Source organism: Leptonychotes weddellii, chromosome 15, assembly GCF_054177405.1.
Source record: "Leptonychotes weddellii isolate Sample4059 chromosome 15, ASM5417740v2, whole genome shotgun sequence".
NCBI classification, from domain to species: Eukaryota; Metazoa; Chordata; class Mammalia; order Carnivora; family Phocidae; genus Leptonychotes; species Leptonychotes weddellii.
In genome coordinates, this window is record NC_138383.1 from 18,231,927 (window position 1) to 18,257,433 (window position 25,507).

Genomic DNA, 25,507 nt, shown 5'->3' on the forward strand with positions numbered 1-25,507 from the left:
AGACCGCCTCCAGTGGCCTCCATCCCCCCTCTAGCTCCTACCCCATCTCCTGAGATATGAATGAAAAACAGCCATGCCAGGCTCCCCAAAACTAGCCCAGGGCCTACTCCCTCTCATCACCAGTGTCCCCTGCACACACAAACCTCCTTCTTGTCCTTGGATTTGTCGATTTCCTTCTTGAGCAGCTCCACACGCTGAAAGGACTCTCGGCTGTCCGTGCTGTAGACCAGAACATAGCCATCGGTGCAGGAGAAGCAGTGCCTGGGCAGTTCAGCCCCATCTCGGAGCCCCCGGGTGTCATAGAAACGCACCTGCTCCCGCACCCCCCGGTCGGTCTCAATGGAGCCCACATAGATGTCTTCCTGGGTCTCAATCATCTCAGAACCTGGGACAAGATGAAGAGAAAACTTGTTTGTAGAGAGAAGGAAGGTGGGAAACATGAGTGACTGAGTATATCCTAAAGGGCTTACCAGCCAGAGAGAAAGGAATGTGGGGCCGAGGAGAGAGGGCCAGGGATGGACAGTCCGGCAGGACTGGATGACTTGTGTATGTGGGGGGGGGGGGGAATAGACATTAATCTCATGCTAATTCCATGCTAAGCAAAAGTGTGACTTGAGAGCTTTTCCTCCCTAGCTCAAGTATTGGGTTTCCTCTCTCCGGATTTCAATATGCTAGGGTTGGGGTCATTATGCAGTTTTACTCTGTGGGGTGCAATAACCACCACCACCGAAAAGGTAGCCTTTTCGTGTTGTGATCAAATCCTACTTATTCTTCAACTTCTTCCACCATGCCCCCGCCCCAACAACACTCACCTACTACATGGTTCCCATACAGAAGCTGCTCCAGGATTGATGTTTTGCCCACAGATGCTTGGCCACACACGACCACCTTGCAGCTCTTCCCCATGCTTAGCCTTCAACCCTGAAAAACAGAGGCACACTGGGTTAAGTGGGATGAAAAAGTGGGCAGATCTCCCGTAACTGAGAGTCCAGGATCTGGACAGAATACACAGGCCTCAGGGATTCAGCACTGTCTGTCCCCTCCTAGGGTCAGGGTGTACTGGAATGATGTGTCTATGTCTGTTACTGGACAGTGAGCTATAATTTATTCATCTCTGTTATAACCAGTACAGGGCCAGTAACTGGCTCAGGACAGGTTCTCAGTAAACGATGCCATAAAGGGGGAAGAGAGTCTCTGCTTTAAAGGAACCACTGCCCAGGTTTCCTTCTGTGCACAGGATGTGGAAGACCAGTTGCTGAAGGGAGCTCTGGCTCAGCTTCCGGTCTTAAACCATGACTCCATGGAGAAATAAGCAGGGATCCCGTTTTGTATGGATCTGTCTTAAGCCGCTCTTCGTGGGGAGAGTGAGCAAACAAGGAGGGTATTTTGCTTTCCTGTATGATTTACCTGGACAACAATTAATTCCCTCTAATTCCCAGTCAAGTCCATGGCTAAGATGAAGAACATCAGACAAGAAAGAAATGAGTCAAAGAATCTAAGGGGAAAAGGCTTTGGAAAGGAGAAAATCTGTGCTGCCCTTCAACTGACAAAGCAGGATGAGGAGGCTGACACAGAAACCCCTTCGCCGAAGAGGTCCCAGACAGAGATCTCGTCGAAGGCATCCCAAACATAGGCTTCCCAGAAGGAACCCCACACCAAGACTGCCCCAGACAGCAGATACAGATGTACTCCCAAAAGGTGTCCCAAACAGAGACCTCTCGAGTAAACTCCTGATACAGACCCCTCCTCCCGCCTGCGGGCCCCGCAACTAAGGGATACCCCTAAGAGAGACTGCCAGAGGGCTTCTGCCACCTATTCCCCCCGAGGGAATCGGAGGCAGAGACCCGCCACCTAAGGCGGCCCGGACGCGGTGGCCTCCCAGCTCCGTACCTCCCGGAGCCCTCGCAGCACCCCCGCCGGGCCCCTCTAGGCGCGCCGGGACCGAGGGAGGGGCAGCACAGCCACAAGGACTCTGCTTTTCCTCCCGGGTCCTTCCAGGCTCCGTCCGGCCCCGCCCCCCCAGCTTCCGTCCGGCATGACCAATTCCGGCGGCGGGCAGCGGGAGCCGGACTCACAGCGCCCCCAGTGGCCGGCGGGGAGAATGACGGGACATGGGCCGGCTGTGCGCCTGAGCACACCGTTCTAGGCGCCGGGGACGAGGGGTGCTGGTGTTTCTGATGCCCAAATGTTCTTTCTCTAAAGACTACCATAGAGCAGTAACACTTCTTTTATTCAATCGTATATTCGTCAGATGTCTTCTGAGCACCTACTCTGTGCCAGGTACAAAACCACATGCTGAGAAAAAAATGGACGAATTAGAAAGTTACCGTCCGGAGGAGCTAGACAATTACAGTATAGCACGGTGAGAACTATTACGGAGGTGCTATGGGAGCACAGCAAACGGTATTTAACTTCAGGGACAGTGGGCATCATGGAAAACTTCCTGGAGGAGGTTATGGCTGTTTTGAGATTTGAAGGGTGTGGAAGGAAAGGGTGGAGGAAACTGTCAAAAGTCATGGCATTTTTCTGGAACTACAAGTATTTGGGGTCAATATTGATGGTCGAAAGGAGGCAAATAATCAAAGACTTTGTGTGGTAGGTCAAAGAGTTCAAACTGTATCCTAACAGCAGTGGAAAGCCATTGATAGATTTTATGCCAATGAAGTGACGTGATCAGTTTTTGCTTTTAAGAAAGTCATTGGCAATCGCTTCTCGGCCTTTTGGCTAAGATCAAGTGTAGAAAGTCATTGGTAGAAGATTAAAGAATGGAGCGAGATGAGACTGGGGGCCAGTTAGGAGCCAATGGTAGTATCCCAAGTTTTAAAATAAAAATGATGAGAGCCTGAATTGGGGTGGAACAGAGAGAGATAGATTTAGAAGACATTTGGTAGGAGAATCAACAAGACTCGGTGATAAGTTGGGAGTCAGGAGTAAGAAAGAAGGAGTTTATGATGTCTCCTATCTTTCTAATTTGGTGATCAGTTGCATGGTGAATCGATTTGACAAGATAAGGAATTCAGGAAAAGAGAATCAAGTACTGCATTTGTTTTTTCTTTTGTTGAAAAGTGGGGAGAGAATGACAAGTTCATCTTAAATATGTTATGTCTCCAGGTTTTGTGAAACACCCAAGAGATCCAGTAGATAGTTGGATATAGACATCTAGAACTCACAACTGAGAATTCTAGATTGGAGATATCAACAGAATTCAGCGTCATCTACAGCTAAAATTAAAGCTATGAGAGTAGGGGCGCCTGGGTGGCTCAGTCGTTAAGCGTCTGCCTTCGGCTCAGGTCATGATCTCAGGGTCCTGGGATCGAGCCCCGCATCGGGCTCCCTGCTCGGTGGGAAGCCTGCTTCTCCCTCTCCCACTCCCCCTGCTTGTGTTCCCTCTCTCACTGTGTCTCTCTCTGTCAAATAAATAAATAAAACCTTAAAAAAAAAAAAAGCTATGAGTAAATGAGATGGCTTAGATGCAAAGAACACAGTGAGAAGATGGTCTAAAGACTAAAGACAGGTTGGCTACCTGCAGGAGATGGTAGACTGTGAACCATTGGCAGACAGGGTAAGTGGTCTCTGAGTCTGTGCCCTCCCAACCTAGCACAAAGTAGGCACTTTGGAGAGGCTAGTGAATGATTGGCTGGATGAATGACTTCTCTCTTCCCACCCACTGAGCCTCTCCCATCCTTCCCTACCCAGTGGTGGGTGTGGTTTCTGCTCCCTTAGCACTGTGATAGGCAGGACCTTGCAAGCAGCCTACTGAGAATAGCACATACTAGGGAGAAATGGAGGAAAGGAGTCCATCCTTTTTAAATTCACTTGCCCCCTTATTTTAGTTCCTCTTAACTCTAAAATTTTAACCTCAAACTCCCCCAATTTAACCTCAGAAAACTCCAGTTTAATTCATACCCACAAATACTATTGGTTTGGGTGAGGGAGGTACTACAAAGATGATTAGGCTGTGTCCTTGCCCTGTCTGAGTTCCCAGTCCAGACTGCATTCGGCAAGACAAGCGTGCTGAGCAGGGTGTTTCTATAAAGGGTGAGAGTACTGGGGACACTATGGAGCAGGGACCTCACCCTGCGAGCTGCCTTATAAACTCCAGGGCAGGGTCTGGGGCGCCGTGCCACCCTCCCTAGGCTTAATGCTGAGATGGCACTCCCATGCAGCTGACATGAAAGCAGCCTCATAAAAGGGTCAGCGTCATTAGGGTGATGAACCAGTTGTTGCTTGGAGATCCAGAGGGGATGAAAGGCGCGGGGTGAAGACGCCCTGCGTTCCCCTGGCTTGGTTGGGCAGGGCTTCCAAGGGCCGATGAAAGCTGGAGGAACTGGGCTCAAAGTGTGTCTTCTTGCCTTTCCCGGGAGGAAGCTGTGGACACACTCCAAGGTCGAGAAGGTAGTAGTGGGGGATCTTTCCCTCTGGAGTCCTGGGTCATCGAGTCCTCAACCCAATTCAGACTCTCCTGGACCTTACCGGAGACTCTCTAGGATTGGAAGTTGCTATGGCAACGAAGCTCTCAGAATACTGAGGAGAACTCAGGCCTAGAGAGGAGTCACTCTCTTGTACCCCCCACTTCCGACCCACGGATAAAGTGGCGCCCCCTACGCACAGGAACCGTCCCTGGGCCCCCGCCCCGGCGCGGAGACCACCGTGGACCTCCGGGGGCGGGAGGCCGCTCTGGCCCCAAGCGGAGCCTCTCGCTGGTAGACGGGCCCGAGGGAGCCTCTCTGGGCGCAGCGCCGCTGAGCTGCTCGATGCTCCAGCCGGAAGTGCTCTTCACCGCCTGCCTCCCACCCGCCTCTCTGGTCCCGGCGGTAAGATGGCGGCTGCCGCTGAGTGCGATGTGGTAATGGCGGCGACCGAGCCAGAGCTGCACGACGACGAGGAAGCGAAGAGGTAACCGGGTAGCGGGGGAGTGGAAGGGGTGAGCTTCAGCTCCGTGACCCCGGGAAACCCGTCCCTGCCATGGTGCAGCCTCTGTTGAGGCGATGCCCCGCCCTCCGCGACCCCCCCCATCTGAGATAAGTCCCGATAGACCCCCTGAAGGGGCGCTCCCGGAGGTCGGCCCTTCCCTCCTGCTTCCGCCTGGCTGGGGAGCGGAGGCACAGCCTTGTTCTCGGGACAGGAGGAACGTCGCCCTTATTGTAGAAGCCGGGTCTCTGAGGGGATCTCAGAGGTCTGTTATGGGGTGGGGGAGGCTGCGCGGCGACGATGACGACTTCCTTACATCGCCCCCGACCCCCTTCTCTTGTTAACTTCTATGCATTGTTGGCTATCAGCACTTTGCATCTTTAGAGCCCTTGTTCTTCTCACCCTCGTTCCTCAGTAATGTATCCCGGCGACCACTAGCCTGGGTCCGAGTGTGTCTCCATTATTGACCTGGTGCCCCCTCCCCGTACCCCAGAAGTCGGAGATGAGAGGGGAAGAAGGAAGAGTGAGGGCCCTGTCTCATGCTCTACACGTCAAACTCCTGCCCCTCCGTCCTTCCGGAGGAAGATCCTCATTCTTCACAGGACTGTTCTTAAGTTAAACAGCAGAGAGGAACGCAACTGCTTGGGCGCTGTTGGCACTGCTGGGCAGCCGCAGTGGCTCGAGATTGCCAGTCTGGGCTAGCCAAGGGAGCTGCTGAGTGAGTGCTTTTCGAGAACACTCTGGATTCTGGCTACAGCTAAGGCAGGTTATTGGAAGTGGGTTGGAACGCAGTTGTGGGTAGTCATACTTGTCCTAATGCTGAAGGAGAATTATCGAAAAGGTTTCGGAAGCCCGGCTTCCGTTCGTTATCAACTGCAGATTAATTGGCTACAATTCCCTTAGTTTCCTTCCCTCATCTTCCATATCTTTGTACTAATCCCTGTATGGCTTCAATCTGGCTTCATGAGATCCGAAACCAGGATTCTGAGAATTTTTTACTATCCAAATTAGAAATACAGGAGGTACGCACTGTGGCGGAATGAATAGTTAATCAAGCTTCAGGGTAATTTACTGCAGCCTGTGTCCCAAGATCTGTTGAGAACTGAGAGGCTTGACAAAGTGTGTAGTAAGTCCCCGGGATAATCAGAGAAGGCAAGATACCAGAGTCTAGTCTCTGTTCTTAGTTTTGAGTTTTCACATCATACCTAGTTCTCAGGTGGTTAGGATTAAGCATCATTAAGGAACTGCAAAGTGGGAAACAAAACTCCCCTCTCCCACCCCTCCCCCCAGCCGGGCACCGACAGAGCTTACATTAATTGCAAGGATTTACTTGGTATTGTAAAGAGTGGGGGGCGGGGGGTTGTGTGCTATAAATAGGAACTTGGGCTATATGTAGTAATTTGAAAAAACCTTCTCCTACTTAGTATAGATCTTTGTCCCTAATTGGGGTTTTACTTCAAAGCCCTCTATCTAAAGCAGGTCCTTCTTTAAACAAACAAACACGGCCTCATAAAATTATAGTAAATGAACCTGAAGGTATATTAAGAAATGCAAAATAGGTGATGCTGTAACATGACCACATCACACAAAAACATCATATTTGGTAGCAGTACAGCAGAATAAGGAGGGGTGTTGACTTAGGTTAACTGCCTTATTTCATGGAATTTAAGATGTCATTGATTGTAAAATGCACGGTTTTATCTACCACTGAAAAAAAATACTGTAAATTTAACTGTGAAAAAAATACATCCTTGCTAGACTTATATGTAATACGTACTTACATAGATACTTTAGTTATAATAAAACATAGATACTTAGTATATACCACTTATGTGAGCAAATCAAAAGGAAAATATAGTGAAATAAAATCACAGTTTGACTTTCTGCCATGTATGGGCATCCTTAGGAGAGTAAACACTGGGCTCTGTTAGTTAAGAAAAAGCCTTGTTTATGTATGGTTTTCCAATGCTGAAAATGGAGTGATGATGTAGAGGTTTTGGAGGAAGGTAATTTTACATTTTTCATGTATCCTGTAATCCTGTGTAGCCATAGCAGAGGGCAGGGATAGGGACATCCCTTACAGATGCCCTTTAGTCATTTGGCCAAGTTTGTGTCTCTTGTTACAGTCCTACTACCAGTTCACTTGGGGACACTGGAGTTGATGGGTCTCTTGGGTAGTTTTTGTGAAGTCCAGCAAGGAGTCCTTCCTTCCTTGCTTCTTGGCTCAAGGGCATGCTGCTGCTGCTAAATTGTTACAGTCCCACAGGGGGCAAAGTGAGAAGAGCTTTCAAGACATGGGGCCTCATGGTTGCAGCATTTTAAATGGCTGCATGTTTTATTTCATTAGCTTTAGTGTCTTTAGAGAGAAAAGAAATGGACTTCAGTTTCTTTTTTGTCTGTCACTCTGACAAAGTTCTTTTTCCCCCCATAGCAGCTGAGAGGCTAAAATAAAAGATGTATTAGTTGGCACTCCAAAATAGATCAGGGTTCTGAATTTCTCTTTTTTTTTAAGATTTTATTTATTTATTTGAGACAGAGAGAATGAGAGACAGAGAGCATGAGAGGGAGGAGGGTCAGAGGGAGAAGCAGACTCCCTGCCGAGCAGGGAGCCCGATGCGGGACTCGATCCCGGGACTCCAGGACCATGACCTGAGCCGAAGGCAGTCGCTTAACCAACTGAGCCACCCAGGCGCCCCTGAATTTCTCTTTGTCCACCAGAACAGAGAAAGCTACTTGGGGAGCCAGAGAGATAAATTTCAGAGGTTTTACAATTCAGCTAATTTAATTTCAAGCCTTACACTTGCCTGGGAAGTTGCTGATTGCTTTATCTGATATATGAATACCTGTCTCAAGTGAAGGCTCTCTGGTCACATTTCCTGGGCTGGGGAGGTGTCTGTAGGCAGTCTTTATTATGGTAAAATCGAAGGATTTCAAGTTTCTCATCAGTAGAGGAAAAACTTCTGTGTCTCAGCATGTATCCAGTGTGACTGGACAATAGGGTCTAAAGGAACCAATGGAAGCCGTAGATTTAGGAAATAGAACATCCTTTTTTTTTTTTTTTTTAAGATTTTATTTATTTATTTATTTGAGAGAGAGAGAAACAGCATGAGAGGGGATAGGGTCAGAGGAAGAAGCAGGCTCCCCGCCGAGCCGGGAGCCCGATGCGGGACTCGATCCCGGGACTCCAGGATCATGACCCGAGCCGAAGGCAGTCGCTAAACTGACTGAGCCACCCAGGCGCCCGGAAATAGAACATCCTTATCTGATTCCTTGATCTGATAATCTGTGTATCTGTTTTCATGGTGGACTCAAGCAAGAACATTGGGTCCTTTCTCAGTACCCAGGTATCATAAACTCTGTAGAGTTTGCTTTTTATTTCTCTATTCATGTTGTTGGTGGGAAGCACTGAACCCTGAATCCATATCTCAGGGTCTGCTGCAGTTGCTATTTATTTATTTACTACAGCTTCCTGGGACATTTTGGAGTTCATGGCCATAACTGAAGAGCTTGTGGGGATGCCTTCCCCAGCTCTTCTTCCTCTGTTTTAAATTCTTAGGCATTTGTCTCTCTAAACTTTCTCTTGAAGTTCCATGGTAGGCAGCTAGACATTTCAGTAAGCCCACAAGCTGAATGGGATATTATCTTTGACCTTAAATTCAAATCAGTGAAAACACTGCTTTCAGCCTTCATTTTCATTTTGGTATACTTTAAGTGTGGGGTCAGAGGTGAAGAAACGGGAGGTGGGACAAATAAGTCATGGTTAAGGAAAGGATGAAGCTAGGAATACAGAATCCTGAATACCAGTATTGAACTTGATTAACTGGTTAATTGAATCTAATATAATTAGTGGCAAAATTGTTAAATCAGGGGAGCCTGGCTGGCTCAGTTGATAGAGCATACAACTCTTGATCTTGGGGTTGTGAGTTCGAGCCCCAGGTTGGGTGTAGAGATTACTTAAAAATAAAATCTTTAAAAAAAAATTGTTAAATCATAACTGGAGTTAAGGTAGAGTACAGAGGAAGGGTGTCTCTGTCCTTGCTGCTTTAATTCAGGTCCATATACTAACCAGAACCAGAAACCAACCAAATTGAGCCAAGTTGAATGGCAGTTGCTCTAGTGTTTAGTCCATTCCCAACGACCAGAAATCTGATTGGCTTAAAACCCGGGCTTATTGAACATTCTAGCCAATCAGGGATGAGTGTAGTCATTGAAGCTAGTATTTTAAAAGTTTTTAAAAGCTGAGTACTGGGCACTTGCCTTTGCTTTTTTTCTCTAGGACTTTAGAAGATTGGAGAACAATGGTCAGCGGCTGCCTAGGTGCCTTGTGGTCTGATGCACAGTCCCTCTGAGAGCCCATTTCACCCTTATTCCACTAATGTTTGGTCCCTTTTCTCCAGTGCTGAGTGATGTGGAAGTTACTTAGAGGTCGTTCCAGGTATTCTTTTAAACTGTCTGAATTTCAGCAGTAAGAGCAGAACATCATACAAGTTATCCCAATGTCTATTCATTTTATTGGATTGACAATTTTTTTTCTTCCCCATATAAATCAAAATAGCAGTTCTTTTTTTATCCCACTATTGGCAGGAGTATGAGTGGTTGAGACTTTTGAGAATGAAAATATGAATATTTGACTTTCAGAGTCCAATTCTGACCCCTAATATTCTGTTGTCATATGACTTGAAGTTTTTGTGGGGAGACCAGATTGTCAGATAAGCAAAGTGTTAGCCATCTCTTCTGATTCTATTATTAGGCTTTTGGAGAGGGTGTGTGAGGCAGGCAACATTTTCTCTTATTCTCAGGGAGTTTCTGTCCTGAGAGTTCTTCCTCTGTCAGTTTGCTCTGAGATAGTCAACTACCTGTTAAAGTAAGGAACCAAGAGAACTTTATTATTTTTTGTGAGAACTTTAGAAGCCACATACCAGTTGACAATTTAGACTCCTCACTCTGGTTCCCATCTCCATCCCCACCTCCCCAAAAAACTCAGAAAGCAGCCTTTTTCTTAATTATAGTTCCTTAGTTCTAGATTTTTGTTGGGTGCTAATGTCCCGATGAGGGTAGTAGGAGATCTCACAGAATGGGGAACCAAGGGATAGAAAATGGTGGGTTTGGGGGTATGTTATGAAAACAAGCCTCTGGCTAGTAGCTTTATGGTTGGGTCTCCTGTCCCCTGGAGTAAAGGTTAGGTAGATGCCACAGATTGTGACACCTCTCATTTAAGGAACTAGCATAAATTTATTGTGGTTGAGTCAGCTATTTCATGTGTATATCTTTCTGTGTGCAATAATAGGATTTCCGTCTGGGTCGATTGATTAGTTGGTTGCTTTTTCCCCTCACTGAATAAGAGATTGCCAATTCCAGTGTGTTGCCTGGTGTCCTTCCCTGCTCAAGCAGTAGAGAGTGCTGCTGCCTTGTGTAGACTGTATCTGTGACTCCACTTGGTCCTTTCTGGCTCTGCCTCTGTTGAGGCTTCCCCCTGAATGTCCAGAAAGAGAACTATTTGAACTGGTATGTTAATGAGTTTTCTTCATCTTCATCTCCTCCCCTCTTTTTGGGAGAAGAGTGGATATTTTAATTGTGCTTTAAAGTGAAAGCAGAAGCTGTTTATTCTAAAGCGAATTGGGTAAAGGAAGCTGGGTAGCCCATTTTTACCACCTGGTAGCAGTTGCAGAGCCCACCCTGTTTTCTCTGGACCATTATGAAGCCTTTATTCACACCCAGCATAGAGCACCTTGCTTTCAGCAAGCACTGAATCCGTGGAATTCCTCCACTTACCTATATAAAATTTGTCATTTCATCCCTAGACTAGTTAGAAAAGAAAGAATAGTATGTGTTTAGTAAGATGGAATAAAAGGCTCCTGGGCTCCTTTTACTTTATTCTGTTATGGAGGTCAGAGAGAGTGCAACATGAAACAGGCCCTGTGACATGCCTTTGGGGACAAGAGGTCTCGGACTGTGGGAAGGAGGAAGGAATTTCTACTCTGAGACTGGCCAAGATCCCGTAAATTCTAAAGGGTGGAGGATGTTTCTAGATCAACGGGCAACTAGTAAACTTGACTGAATAAAAAAAATGAGTGCAACAATCACAGAGTGAAGGTGACGTTTTGGAAGTAGTAAATATAGTAAGAATGCATAAAGGATATTTGACTCGGGCAGTATAAAGTATTATTGTTAATAGGTATCTTCTAAGAGTCTTCCTGCCAATAAAATAGTCTCCAAAAGCAAAGGCCCTGAAATACTCTTCTGCTCTAACAAAAGAAATCATCTTGTCCTGAGTTACATTTTTAGCAGTTAGATTTTTCTTCCACATCAGGAGTAGCCGAATACATCAAGAAAATGCAAAAAAAGAGAAAAAAAGGAGATCTCATTCAAGCTTCTGCATCTCTTTTGATTTAAACTATTATTAATGGCTATTAGAAGAGCTGAACTTTATTAAAAATAGATTATTCTAGCCAAATACTTGAAATAAGTAAAAGCAGTCAGGTATGTTTTTGTCATACAAAAATCTAATCCATGGGGCGCCTGGGTGGCTCAGTTGGTTAAGCGGCTGCCTTCGGCTCAGGTCATGATCCTGGAGTCCCGGGATCGAGTCCCGCATCGGGCTCCCTGCTCAGCAGGGAGTCTGCTTCTCCCTCTGACTCTCCCCCTCTCATGCTCTCTATCACTATCTTTCTCAATAAAAAAAAAAAAAAAAAAATCTAATCCACATTTCCTAGGTTGCAAATGTTTTGGAATAGTGAACTGTGCTAGTCTTTTTTTTTTTTTTTTTAAGATTTTATTTATTTATTTGATAGCACAAGCAGGGGGAGCAGCAGGCAGAGGGAGGGAGAAGCAGGCTCCCTGCTGAGAGGGAACACAATGCCAGGGGCTTGATCCAAGGACCCTGGAATCATGACCTGAGCTGAAGGCAGACACTTAACTGACTGAGCCACCCAGGCACCCCGCTAGTCTTTGTTTTTATGCACGGAGGTAACTAAACCTTGAAGTGATATTGTACTAATACTGGAGCATCTCATCCTTATTTTAATAATTCACAAATACATGAAATGCAAAGCATTTCCAAAGTGAACTCAGTCATATTGAGGGCGTTTTAAAAACTGCCACCCAGTGAATCCTGCATTAATGAAAGCTGATGAGTAAAATTCTCTCTTTCATTGCTAAAAGATAGACTAGTTGGCCTAAGGCGAAGATACTGCTTTACCATTCAACTTGGAAGTATTTAGAGAGAAAATGGAGATTTTTATAGGGCATCTAATTTGGGTCACGTTGCAATGTGAATTGCTGTGTTTTAATGAATGTTTAATTTAGCTGAGCTGTAAATGTGCAGAGTTGACTGGTGATCATAAGCCCAAGTTGTCTGAATTGATCACATGATGCTGAGCCCTGCTAAGACCTATGTGATACCAAATGATTCCCTTGGCACTTTTCATTGGAGTAATTAGCAGAGAGAATATAACTGCATGATCAGAGGATATCCAGATTTTTAACACATGTAGTGTAGAAGAGCAGGTGTCAGGCTGCAGTTTTCTGATTGATGAAGTTATTTCCAAAAAATAATTTTAAAATATCAAAGCGGACCAAGAGTGGAATGTAGTCTCCTTACCTGTGTCTGTCAGAGAGAAGGCCGTCTAGGCCCTCCAGCACTCATCCTGTTGTGGTGGGCCCTCCCCCTATACCTCCAAAGAGGATAGAAGTTTTTGAAAATCTTTCAGTAGCTCCTTCACAGGAATTTGTTGCTGGCTATTAAAGTGAAAGGACTGGTTTGGTGGAGGGTAGAGTCTTTCCCAGCATCTCCTGGCGAATCAGAGGTGAAGCTTATTCTGCTTAGAGATTGGGTGGGAAACTAGATAAATTAGTTTTAATCTAAAAACCTTAACGTTGGTTAACAGGATCTAGTGGGGAAAAAATCTGGGACTGTTAGAGTTAGGCAGCCTCTGCGGCTGCCTTGGGTACCTCACTGGCTCTTCCTTGTTGAAGGACTTGTGAGAGTATCGCCATAACCACCTCAGGAGGCCCAGATCTTCCCTCGGAATGCCTTGGCAAATCTGAAAAAGCACTAGAGATGTAGTGTAGCTATTAATAGCTCCAGCAGGTCAGTTATGGCCAATCTCTATTTTGATGTGGTATTATATTTCACGGTTTAGTCTGAATTTTATTTTGTGGCCATAGAAGATAACCTGTAGTGTAATTTAGTCCACTTTGGACTCCTTTCCTCCTTTTGGTTCGTCTAGGTGGACCTAATTAATTCCAATCCTTCCTTTCTCAGTGCTGATGTGTTTTGGTAGGTACATGTTGTAACCTCACTTGGTTATCAAATCTGTTGACCCTGGCGGTGAGTGGTGACAGATACCAGCACCACACTGCCCTCAATTCCTGTGTTAACCAGCTCTTCTCCTTCTTTTCCAGTCCCACGCCTTTGACATCTCATCCTTCAGTCCCTTTGCTGTAAGGGCAACTTGAACAAGCTTCAGCCCTTTCTCAGACTCCCAGGGCAGGACTTGAATGGATTTGACCCTGGAATTGTTCCTGATGCAGCCTTGTTCAGTTCTTGCTGCTGCCATGCTGGATTCCAAAGATCCACTTTTTCCTCGGCTGGTCTCACAGGGTCAGGCCCATTGGTTAAAGCTTGTCGCGTATTTGGTGGGGAGGTTCAAAATGAAGGCGGGACTCCACTTTGGGAGTTGGACCTGGAGGCAAAAAATAAGCATTCAGCCTAAAAGCACTAAGTGCCCATTGTTTAGGCAGCTGTTAATCAACCATGTTTCTATGAAAATAAGTCCTTTTCATGAGGCAATTGTGTGGGAATAGCTAATTCTGGCCTGATGCTGTGCAGTGTGAGGTTAAAAACATGGTAACTTGTCACAACACAATTCTTCTTGTTCTTTCTGCTGTGGGCTGCCTCTACATTACTCGCTTTGTTTGCTCTAGAATGGAATCTACTCACCATTTACTAAAATGAAATGCATTTCTTGGGGGAGGCAAAGTCCAGTTCACTAGGTCTTGCATCTTAAAGAGAAAGGAGCCCTGCTCTCTCTGTGACTAATTGTTAGGAAATGTCATTAGCTTGTTTAAATGCAGATTGTAGTTCTGGAGTTGGATTTTATACTCGGGGGCTTTTTTATGTCTTAGTTTGAAGAAATTCACATTCATTGCCCATGTCTTGTTCCTGCAGGACAGATTAATTTTTAAAGTCTTAAGCAATAGATAGAGATGAGCATTGGAGAGAAAGCTTAGCATAGTAGACAGTGCATAAGCTTTGGAATCTGATAGGTGTGGCTTCACATCCTGACCTTGGGCCACTTTTTAATCTCTATCCCTTATTTTACTCCTCTGAGAAACGGGAATAATGAAACACCTGGTAGAAGGATAACGCATGGAAAGTACCAGGCTTCAGTAATTATTTCTGACTTTCCACAGAAATCATCCTTTGTGTTTTTATAGAAGCCAGTGCTGAAGTCCCTTGCATCCATGGAAGTTAGTGTTTCAGGAAAGAAAGGGCACCATTCTGTAGCTCTACAGATTGTTTCACCTTTGACTAACAAGCTTTCTACTGCTAATATGGTGTCTGTCCAAGTGCCTGGATACCTTTGGTTTTCCTCAAGGATTTGTGTATTTTTAGCCACTAGCCAACTGAAGAGAAGACTAGATCACAGTTGCATTGTGGGCCCAATGTTTCCTTTGAATTTACCACTCCATTTCTTCACAGCTGTTTGACTCAGCTTCTGACATCCAGTGTTGGGGAAGCCCTTTCTTCAGATCTCTTGGCATGTCTGCTCTTAAAGGATAGGCTCCTCATAGTTTTTATAGTGCCTTGCTTAATTCACATTTATAGGATGATGTACACCATGTAGAAAGATTGCAGTTGGTCTTATAAATCTTGCGGTTGGGGGATCCTTCTTGAGGACTTTTAATAGCAGATGGCCTCTTTATAGCATTGTACCAGTTGGTGTAAATTATTCAAACAGATTTATGTCCAGCACAGTTCAAATCTGTCAACATTTATAGATCATTCCCATTTTCCTTCTCCTTTCTTCTAGCAGCCTTTTCATGTTAGTAGGGCTTGCCAGGACAGTGCTGGAGAAGAATGGAAAGGGAGATCGCCTCAATAAAAGGAGGGCGGCTTTGCCACTTTGTAGTTTAAAATACGTAAGTAAATAAATCAAATCTTCCCAATGCTGATGTCCATAGACTCAAGCTGTAAACTCCCATACCATCACTATGTTAAGAATTAGGTACTGGGGCGCCTGGGTGGCTCAGTCGTTAAGCGTCTGCCTTCGGCTCAGGTCATGATCCCAGGGTCCTGGAATCGAGCCCCGCATCGGGCTCCCTGCTCTGCGGGAAGCCTGCTTCTCCCTCTCCCCCTCCCCCTGCTTGTGTTCCCTCTCTCACTGTGTCTCTCTCTGTCAAATAAATAAATAAAACCTTTAAAAAAAAAAAAAAAAGAATTAGGTACTTTTGTCCCTACTTCCCTTGAACTGGATCCTTTTTTGGTTGTGTAGAGGACAGAAAAAGAAACAAAGATTCTTATAACAAAAGTGCTCAGATATTTCGTTATGTTGTAGGAATCATTTGGGTAAAGAATTATCTTTGTCACTCAAGTTGGTCATTAGAATGATTTGGGGTATCTTTGGTAGAGGTTACTAGTTTTTTACAACATTGTTGGTCATGTCTTATTCGATTCTAGTTCCTTGATCTGGAATATAATTCTCCTTACATAACATTGTTCCTTTCGGAAAGTACAGTTTGTCTAATGGCACAGCTTCAAAAATGGATCTTGGAGTAGGGCAGAAATTCTGATATTATCCACTTGGTGGTTATACAAGATACTATAGAAACGGTAGCATAAGTACCCACATAGATGTGATAGGCAGAGTACATCAGTAGGTGGGTACTTCTGAGAACATGGCACTGGCAGGCTGTACCTCATATGTCCCTGTTACCCAAGTTCTTGGTCTCTGCTGTCACTCAACTCCGTCCTCCATCTTAAACACCAATATGCTGTGTGTTTAACTCCTTTGCCACCTGCTTTTGCTCTGCTTGTCCTTTCAGTGACAAATGCATGAGCCACTTTTCAAGAGAATAAATCATTAGAACTCTAGGGATGTGACCCCTTTCACATTAAGAAATCGTTGCCCCTGAATGGAGTGATCTGTAACTGATTTTTTTTTTTTTTAAAGATTTTATTTGTTAGAGAGCACAAGCAGGGGGAACAGCAGAGGGAGAGGGAGAAGCAGACTCCCCGCTGAGCAGGGAGCCCGATGTGGGGCTCGATCCCAGGACCCTGGGATCATGACCTGAGCCGAAGGCAGATGCTTAACGACTGAGCCACCCAGGCTCCCCTGTAACTGATTTTTTATGTTTGCTGAAGAGGCAGCAGTTGTGACACAGGGGAAAGGAAATAAACATGAAAATTCAGGGGCACTTGGCTGGCTCAGTTGGAGGAACATGCAGCTCTTGATCTTGGGGTCATGAGTTTGAGCCCCACGTTGGGTGTAGAGATTACTTAATAAATAAATAAACTTAAAAAATTTCAGTCTCTGTGAGAGGATGTCTAAATTTGCTTGTTGTATGGGATATGACTATTGGCAGGAATAACGAGGAAAGGCAGGCCACATGAGAGAGGTTTTCTTGATTTAGTTTGAATGTATCTAAGTGACAAAAATAGCATCGAACAAATCTATAAATTCCTTCAAGTATTGCACTAACTTTCAGCTCAATATACCCGGGGCTCTAGACCAAAGATTGCTCCCATGAGATTACAGAGGTTATTCCCTGTGTATAATATGCTCCTCTTTCTCTTTCCTTTTCAGGGAAGCAGAGTCTTTCAAGGAACAAGGAAACGCATACTATGCCAAGAAAGATTACAATGAAGCTTATAACTATTATACAAAAGCCATAGGTGAGAAGAACCTTAACTGCTTATGTTGGAAGATAAATTTGCTCAATATAAGTACTGTTATATGTAGCAGCTCTTGAAAAAGTAGCCTTTGGCTTAGTGGGTTCATAACTTACTATGCGAACTCTTTCGGACTTAATTGGCTTATGAGGGATGACTTATAAATGGGTAGTTCTTCATTTGACAAAGGCAATTCCAGAAATTCTAGATATGGCAAAAAGATAACCCACCTAAATGCATCTCAGCCATTTCCAGTTCATTTAACCATGTTAGAAAATGGCCCTTGTATGGGGCACCTGGGTGGCTCAGTCGTTAAGCGTCTGCCTTCAGCTCAGGTCATGATCTCAGGGTCCTGGGATCGAGCCCCACGTCGGGCTCCCTGCTCCGTGGGAAGCCTGCTTCTCCCTCTCCCACTCCCCCTGCATGTGTTCCCGTTCTCACTGTGTCTCTCTCTGTCAAATAAATAAATAAATAAAATCTTAAAAAAAAAAAAAAAGAAAATGGCCCTTATAGATATTAATTATCAAGTCTTAACAACTTCCATGCTCCATCTGCCAGCATATTTTAATCCCATGTCAGCATATTTCTCACTTAACTTGCTTACAGGCTCTCGACCCCTAATTCAACAAATGCCAATTCGTTTTCATTTCTTATTATATATAATACAATTCATTAAGAAGATGAATATGCTGACCTCTCCCCTTTAAAGAATAATCAGTGCACTTTAAAGCTATTATAAATTATTTTTAAGTAACTTTTATTTTTTTAATAGGTCATACCATTGCTGCTGTCGGTAGTCAAAAATTTGGCCATGGCCTTTTAAAGAGAGTATGTCAGCATTCCTATTATAGTTTGATTGCCTTGATGTAGTTCTGAGGGGAGAGGGCCCCTGAGTTTTTGAAGCAGTGACCCGTGCTAAGCTTTATTTTATTTTCTTCTGCCCTTCCCGTAGATATGTGTCCTAAAAATGTTAGCTATTATGGGAATCGAGCAGCCACTTTGATGATGCTCGGAAAGTTCCGGGAAGCTCTTGGAGATGCACAACAGTCAGTGAGGTTGGATGACAGTTTCGTCCGGGTACGTAATGCGACCATCTGGGGAGGACCGGTTGCTGCAGTTGCTTTCCTTTAGCCCAGGGCTTCTCAGTCTTGACACTGTAGACATTTGGGACCAGATAATTCTTTGTTGTGGAGGGCTGTCTTGTTCATTGTATGATGTTTAGCAGCATCTCTTTAACCACTAGGTATAATTAGCACCACCCCTACCTCCCCGGCTGTGACAACCACACATGTCTCCAACATTGCTAACCGTCCCATGGAGGGCGGAATCTCCCCTGGGTGAGAACCACTGCTCTGGCTGCTTTCATCCCATGTTGGGTTTTGTGTGGGTGTTTGTTCCTGCTGTTGATTGCTCTCTGCTTGGCCAATCATGCTCCTTTTCTTCGCTCTTTGCATTTCTTCTAGGGACATCTACGAGAGGGAAAATGCCACCTATCTCTAGGGAATGCCATGGCAGCATGTCGTAGTTTCCAGAGAGCCCTAGAACTGGATCACAAAAATGCTCAGGCACAACAGGAGGTATGGTTCTGATCTTGTCCATATGGAAAGAGACACTGTGGTATAGTGACCTGAAAGTCAGAACTGAGAGCTACCAAAAAAAAAATAAAAAGAACTGAGAGCTAGTCTCACTTCTGCCATCACCACATCTGGGTAACTGTAGGCAAGTCTCATAGTCTGTCCGAGCCTCAGTTTCTTATATGTAGACAGAGTTTTGAATATGATTTATAGTTTTAGAGATCTGTGAAATGGAGGGTTTCTGAGATGGCTGAGGAGCCGGCAGATGCTGCAAGGAACTAATTTGAGTGAGGTTAAAGAATTTGAGTAAATTCAAGTCCTGATTAAATCAGTAGCAGCTAAAACGTGTTTTAGTTCCATCTCCATTTATACCCAGTTTACTCCTGGATGTGTTTTAGTGAGAATCTGGAAGCTTCTGCTCAACCTCTGATGATGCTGTGCCTTTAATTTATGTCTATCAAGGCACGACTCTGGTGTTCCTGACTTGAAGTTCAAACTGAGGTTGCAGGTAGGGCTTTAGCCTGCCTTTTAGGAGTCTTGGCTGCATCTTCACCAACTTGATTTGTGAGAAGTCTGTGGTTCTGATTTTCTTGAACTCATAATTCATCAAAGCCTTGATTTTTGTGGTTGTTGAATCTACAACTTCATTAAAACTTTCCCTATCTGATTTTCTGGCGTAGTTCAAGAATGCTAATGCAGTCATAGAATATGAGAAAATAGCAGAAACGGATTTTGAGAAGCGGGATTTTCGGAAGGTAAAGTACAACTATGGGGAAATCTCATCTACCCTTTATCACAAGGCCACGCGTGTGCACGTGTAATATGATACAGAAGGGGTGTGTGTGTGTGTGTGTAGTATGGTACAGAAGATCCAGAATAATAAATTACCACTTCAGTTTGACTTTGCCTTTTTCTTTTCTTTCTTTTTTTTTAAGACTATTTTTTTTAAGAACAGGTTTACAGCAAAATTGAGAGGAAGGTACAGAGAGTTCTCATATTCCCCTGCCCCCACACATGCATAGCCTCCCCCATTATCAGCATTCCCCACCAGAGGCACTTTTTTTTTTCTTTCAGATTTTATTTATTTATTTGAGAGAGAGAGCATGAGCAGGAGGAAAGGGCAGAGGGAGAGGGAGAAGCAGACCTCTGAGCAGGGAGCCCGATGCGGAATTTGAACCCAGGACCCTGGGATCATGACCTGAGCTGAAGGCAGATGCTTAACTGACTGAGCCACCCGGGCATCCCCAGAGGCACATACGTTACAGTCACTTTTTTTTTTTAAATTTTATTTTATTACGTTAATCACTATACCTTACATCATTAGTTTTTGACAGTCATGTTTTTGACAGTTATGAATAGAGCTGCTATAAACATCTGTGTGCAGGTGTTTTGTGTGGACATAAGTTTTCACCTCTTTTGGGTAAATACCAAGAAGTGCAGTTCCTGGATTGTGTGGTAATAGTATGTTAAGTTTTGCAAGAAACTACCAAAATGGCCATACCATTTTTGCATTCCCACCAGCAATGAATGAGAGTTCCTGTTACTCCACATCATCACCAGCATCTAAAAAATTTTTTTGCCAAGGTATTTACTTTCTTAATTCTATTTGGCTTTATGATAAAAAGCAATGTGAGTTTACTTGAATTTGTCCCTGCTTTTGATATAAGATAGTATCCTACAAGTGTGCTGGCTAATAGAGGGAATACTAGTTGGAATTAAATATTAGGTTTGGATATTGGTTTAATTTGAATAATGAAAGCTAGCTTTGACCCTGCTTTATGTGAACTAGATGCAGGTCTAAATAAAAAATAGAGGCTCCTTTTAGATTTTGGCCAGTGTACGTAACCTGTCATCACTACAGTTTTGATGTTAGGCCTTGCTGTGAAAGCACACTACTCTCCTTGATGGAGCTGTGTGATAGTCCATGAAAATGCACCAGAGGGGTTGACCTATCTGAAAACATGAGAAAGGTGTAAAAGTTCTAGATACCTTTCTAGATTTTGTTTATAGTGGTTATGTCTCATCTGTATAATTCCTAATTCCCTGCTTTAGATGATATTTGGAAGTAGCTTTCATTAGAGTTTCAAAAGGGAGGTGATTAGCCTCCTAAAAAGGTAAAAACCACGGATTAGGGTCAATTTTCAGGATCACTTAAAAGAGGTTTGTATCATCAAGGAATAGAGTTGTTACTTCATATGTGGGGATTTGCTCAGTGCTTTCTATAGAATGTACTCAGTAAACGTTTGATAAAAGGGTACAACTAAGAATTATTCTTAATTATTCTTAAGTCACAAACTGTGCAGGTCTTTTATTTGGTAATAAATATTTCTGATTAGCTTATGCAGAGTCCCAGCATTAACTTATTAGCATCCCTCTTTTGTCTATTGGTTTTAATAACCATAGTGTCTTTGTACTGTGATTCATAAGTTTTTTTGGTGTGTGTGTGTGTGTGTGTGTGTGTTTTCCTTCTGTCATGTTTTCTGAGGTTTACATAGGCAAAAGCTTTGTCTCAAAAGGCAATCTTTTGAGTTTCTTTTCTCTCTTGCCCACTCTGGAGCCAGAATCCCCAGTTTGTGACAGAATCCTCTGTTTGTGACATCCCAGCCCCCCCACTGTAGCTCATGGTGATGTCACAAATGAAGAATTATGATCCTGGCAGGGGAAACAGATGAACTTGGAAGAAACAAAGATCTTCTTTGCCTGCAGCTGTCCCTAGTCATGGGGAGTGGGGGGTGGGAAGTGAAGCACTAAGCCTTCAGCTGACACGCCACTGACCCGATGAGCAGAACCATCTCCATACAGAACGTTGCGAAGGCAACAGGGTGTGGCTGCTTACATCTGACTGCTTCCCCCCCCGCCATTCTCTTTCTATTTAAGGGGGAAAAATTAGCACCATGACTCTATCTTACATGATACCTGAACTTTCATAGAATCCTTAGAACTTCTAGGATAGTAACCTGTGCCCTGAAAGAGAGCTTTCACATCTGCTGTGAAACTCACCCACCCACTGCTGCTCTGTGAACACTGCAGTCTTCCAGTGGAGCAGCTCTTGGTGTTGCCCTACTTCTGCATATTTTTAAATTTAAATTTTTGAATAGGTGCTATTCATTGTTCAAAAGTTAGAAGTATTGGTTGGTGGGGGGGAAGCTAAAAATATAAACAGATACTCAGTGATAGGTATTCCCCCAAACTTCTGTCTACCTAGTTCTCACCCCCTGAAGTAATCTCTAGTCTTGTTTCTTCTGTTGCCTTCCAGTCTGGTTGTATGTATATAAGCAAGTAGAAATATAGAGTCCTGATTTTCTTTTTTTTACATGAAAGGTCGTATGCTTTTCACTATTCTGTGCCTTGCTTTTTTTCACTTAGTGGACCTTGGAAGTCTTTCTGTACTAATACATGGAAAGTTGCTTCATTCTGTTTTAGAGCCACACGGTATTCCATTACATGAATGTCCAACCAGTTGCCTTTTGCTGGAATTTGACCTATTATTGCTTTTGAGTTTTCAGACTTCATTTCTTCCTGATCCCCATGGCCAGATTCTTAGACCGAATGGGTGTCTCTTAATTCCACATTGCTCCTTTGGGTCATTTATCCTTGACAAGGATATGATTCAGCAAGGATCTCCCAGGAATAGCAGCTAAACCAAAAATGAAGGCTCAGAGAACAAACTTCTGAAAAGAGAAAATAGGAATATATAGAGAGGCTTTATCAAACTGAAAGACAATCTCAGCGTGTGTGTGTGTGTATGTGTGTGTGAGAGAGAGAGAGAGAGAGAGAAACTTGCCTTTTGGTTTATATATTAACATGTTAAGTATAGTAATTTGATATAGTCTATTTAGGACCATTTAAACCAACCATTTTACTGATATATTGCTACTAAAATAGAAGTGGAGGGGCGCCTGGTTGGCTCAGTCAGGCAGCCAACGCTTGATTTCGGCTCAGGTCATGATCTCAGGGTCCTGGGATTGAGCCCAGTGTCGGGCTCCATGCTCAGCGGGGAGTCTGTTTGAGGATTCTTTCTGCCTCTGTTCCTCTCCCTGCTCACACTCCCCAAAATAAATAAATAAATAAATCTTTTAAAAAATAAATAAAAATAAAATAGGAGTGGAAGGGTGGCCACTAGGGTACTTAGTGAGATGTGAGGCTTATGGCACAGGAAGGAGGGAACTGTAAGCAATTTTAATGATATAGGGAGCGACGATTCTGTGTCAGGTTATTTTCGGTATCCTTGTCTTACGTAATAGGCTAAGCATGGTGAGTTATACAGAGTAGCGAATAATTGTATTTCTACAGTAGAAGGATGTGAATTTTGATCACAGTCACTGTGAAGGCAGCTTAGCATGGTGATTAAAGTAACAGGCTCTGGAGTTGTAGTGTCTGAGACTGAATCCCATTTCTGTCACGTACTAGCTTTGGTGACCTTGAACACATTCCTTAATCTCTGTGCTTTAGTTTAGCTTCTCATTAATAAAATAAGGTACTTCATAAAATTATTTTATAAAATTATGAGCATTAAATGGGTCAGTATATAAAATACTCAAATGTTTGCTCTTGTCGTGTCATCATCATCTGGATCAATTGCTCTCCTTGTTTCAGTGGTTTAATCAAATGAATCAGGTATGTTCCTAAGCTCTGATATTACTTTCCTTTTAATCTGTTGCCTGTGGCCAGACATTTATAAATGAAGATATTTCTAGAGTCCAGAATGAAGAGCCTTATTTGCTTTCTTCTCCCCATAGGTGGTTTTCTGCATGGACCGTGCCCTAGAATTTGCCCCTGCCTGCCATCGCTTCAAAATCCTCAAAGCTGAATGTTTAGCAATGCTAGGTCGTTACCCGGAAGCACAGTCTGTGGCCAGGTATGAAGTCAGGCCATTTCTGCATTGAAATGTCCTACCACTGGACAGGTGCCGCCTGGCAGCTGTCTATAGCAGGCGCTACCATATGTCCTGTAGGTAGACCAGGTAGAGCTGATCAGACCTTCCTGGGACTTAAAGCCACAATTAGACCGGATTTGAAAACCTACCAGATATATAGAAGTATGGTAGGTACTTCAGCTGTATGTCGAAGAACAGATGTGTGAGGTGGTTTTTTTGTTTTTTTTTTTTTTATTTTTATTTTAATGTCATTTTCTTCCTACACCACAGGTTTGTGAGCCCTGTAAAGGGCCAGGTAGTAAATATTTTAGGCTTTGTAGGTCATAGAATCTCTGTCGTAATTATTCACTTCTGGCAGAAGCAGCCATCGATAATAGATAAGTGGATGATGTGGCTAGATTTCAGTACAATTTATATAAACAGTGACAGGCAGGATTTGGCCCTGTGGGCTGTAGTTTGCCAATCTCTGTTCAAATAAAGACTGAGACACATGAAGTGTATTAAAGGTAAATACAGGTGGTTTATTTGGGAAGAGCTGGGAAGGTATGGGAAGAGCTCATTGGGATCTATCTACCTTTGGATACTTTCTATACTAGACACACGGTCAAGAGAAAAACTGGCGATAGTAATCACAAATGATAGTAATGGTGGGGAGATCCAAACCACGGCTGAATGTGCCCCTTTCCGGCTATTGCAGTGACATTTTACGAATGGATTCTACCAATGCGGATGCTCTGTATGTACGAGGTCTTTGCCTTTATTATGAAGATTGTATTGAGAAGGCGGTTCAGTTTTTTGTACAGGCTCTCAGGATGGCTCCTGACCATGAGAAGGCCTGCATTGCTTGCAGAGTAAGTTCTAGGCCCCAGATCTGAGTAGGAACAAAAGCTACCTTTTTGAGCCTTTAAGAGAGTCAAGAGTGGAAGGTTCAAGTTTCACATGATATGTGATAGCTCCTTTTCCCACCTTGCCAGGATGCTTGGGCCTTTCATTAGAAATTATTTCAGAAGTACTTTTATTTGTCTAAAGGTAAATGTGATCATACAGGGTCAGATCCTTCTAATACCTAAGTGTTTTTTTCTTTTTTTCTTCCCTCAGTGAAGAAAAAATAGTAATGCTTAACCTAGGGAGTGGAGGTAAACCCTGGGTAAACAAGTCTCATTGGTATTCTGTTGTAAATCTTGGTTCCCCTGTCCACTCTGTAGGAAGCATCAGTGAGCAACAAATAGCCCAGGTGGCGGGGGCAGGGCAGAGGGTGGGTGGTGGTGGTCAGGGTCAGTGTGATGCTAAACACCTGGGATCTGAGAAATTGAAAATAGACTTGGGCCTCTCTGTACAGTGGTCTGAGGTTTCCTGGATGTTAACTGACCTCCCCTTCCTTTTTCCTGTAGAATGCCAAAGCACTGAAAGCAAAGAAAGAAGATGGGAATAAAGCATTTAAAGAAGGAAATTACAAGCTAGCCTATGAACTGTACACAGAAGCCCTGGGGATAGATCCTAACAACATAAAAACAAATGCTAAACTCTTCTGTAATCGGGGCACGGTTAATTCCAAGGTAAGCACTCGGTCTGGGTCTTGGGGCCTGTGGAGATATGTTTAAGGGACATCAAAGAGGTCTTGGGGATTCTGCCTAAAAAGGGCAGGCCAGATGAAAGGAGAAAAGGTGATTTTGGTGGAAGGCTCAGCTTGTTAGGAACTTCCTTCTGAGAGGCAGGCTTTTACCTTTTCTGTGGAATTGAAGGGCACTTGAGGGACAGTTTGGAAGGCTGTTCCTACCTGTTCTTCCTCACATTCCCTTTCCTCCACTAAAAGAATACCTAGAGGCTCTGGGATAATTTTTTAAGCAAATATTATTGCTGCTTTTGGCCTAAGCAAGTGATTCTTTCTTTCTTAGGAGTGATTTGGAGGAAAGTAGAGTATGAGGCAGGCTTAGTTTTTTTGTCCAGCATAAGTGATGGTCACTGCGCTTGGCTGGAAATGGCCTGTGGGCCCACTGTAGTCCTGCGTGTACCGTAAGAAACAGCAGCAGAGTCCTTGCTCTTACAGTGTTCCAGTGATCAGAAATCAGAGCAGTTCTTAACCCTCTCATTGGCCTTTGGGAGAATGGAGGGCAGGAACCACCCTTCCTATTCCCATATCCTGTTTGGGCACTACCCCAGGAACAGCAGAGGTGGTTTATCCCTGCACGTAAGTGTGCCTGGCTTCCATCCCGTAGAAGAGAAACCAGTTTCAAATCTGGTGTCCTTAGCTCT

The 25,507-nt window shown here is 44.1% G+C and overlaps 2 protein-coding genes across 6 annotated transcripts in view; one reads left to right on the forward strand and one right to left on the reverse strand.

Moving 5' to 3' along the window:
• NKIRAS2 (NFKB inhibitor interacting Ras like 2) overlaps nt 1-2,046 on the reverse strand; it is a 4,192-nt gene extending 2,146 nt beyond the window's left edge. Inside the window, exons 1-3 of the mRNA XM_006744352.3 lie at nt 1,891-2,046; nt 813-921; nt 144-385 (exon numbers count right to left, since the gene is read on the reverse strand). Coding sequence (XP_006744415.1) covers nt 144-385; nt 813-906 — 336 coding nt within the window. The 5' untranslated portion in view covers nt 907-921; nt 1,891-2,046. The remainder of the gene's footprint in view (nt 1-143; nt 386-812; nt 922-1,890) is intronic.
• A 2,692-nt stretch (nt 2,047-4,738) lies between these two features.
• The window catches only part of DNAJC7 (DnaJ heat shock protein family (Hsp40) member C7), a 28,015-nt gene continuing 7,246 nt past the window's right edge, over nt 4,739-25,507 (forward strand). Inside the window, exons 1-9 of one of the 5 annotated variants that reach the window (XM_081805005.1) lie at nt 4,809-4,896; nt 9,188-9,346; nt 16,719-16,807; nt 17,757-17,881; nt 18,268-18,381; nt 19,059-19,133; nt 23,118-23,236; nt 23,952-24,105; nt 24,646-24,810. In XM_081805005.1, the coding sequence (XP_081661131.1) occupies nt 9,318-9,346; nt 16,719-16,807; nt 17,757-17,881; nt 18,268-18,381; nt 19,059-19,133; nt 23,118-23,236; nt 23,952-24,105; nt 24,646-24,810 (870 nt within the window). In that variant the 5' untranslated portion in view covers nt 4,809-4,896; nt 9,188-9,317. Of the gene's footprint in view, nt 4,897-9,187; nt 9,347-13,368; nt 13,514-14,948; nt 15,055-16,718; nt 16,808-17,756; nt 17,882-18,267; nt 18,382-19,058; nt 19,134-23,117; nt 23,237-23,951; nt 24,106-24,645; nt 24,811-25,507 lie in introns of those variants that run through there. The other 4 variants (XM_081805004.1, XM_081805007.1, XM_006744355.3 and 1 more) reach the window with 4 other exon arrangements.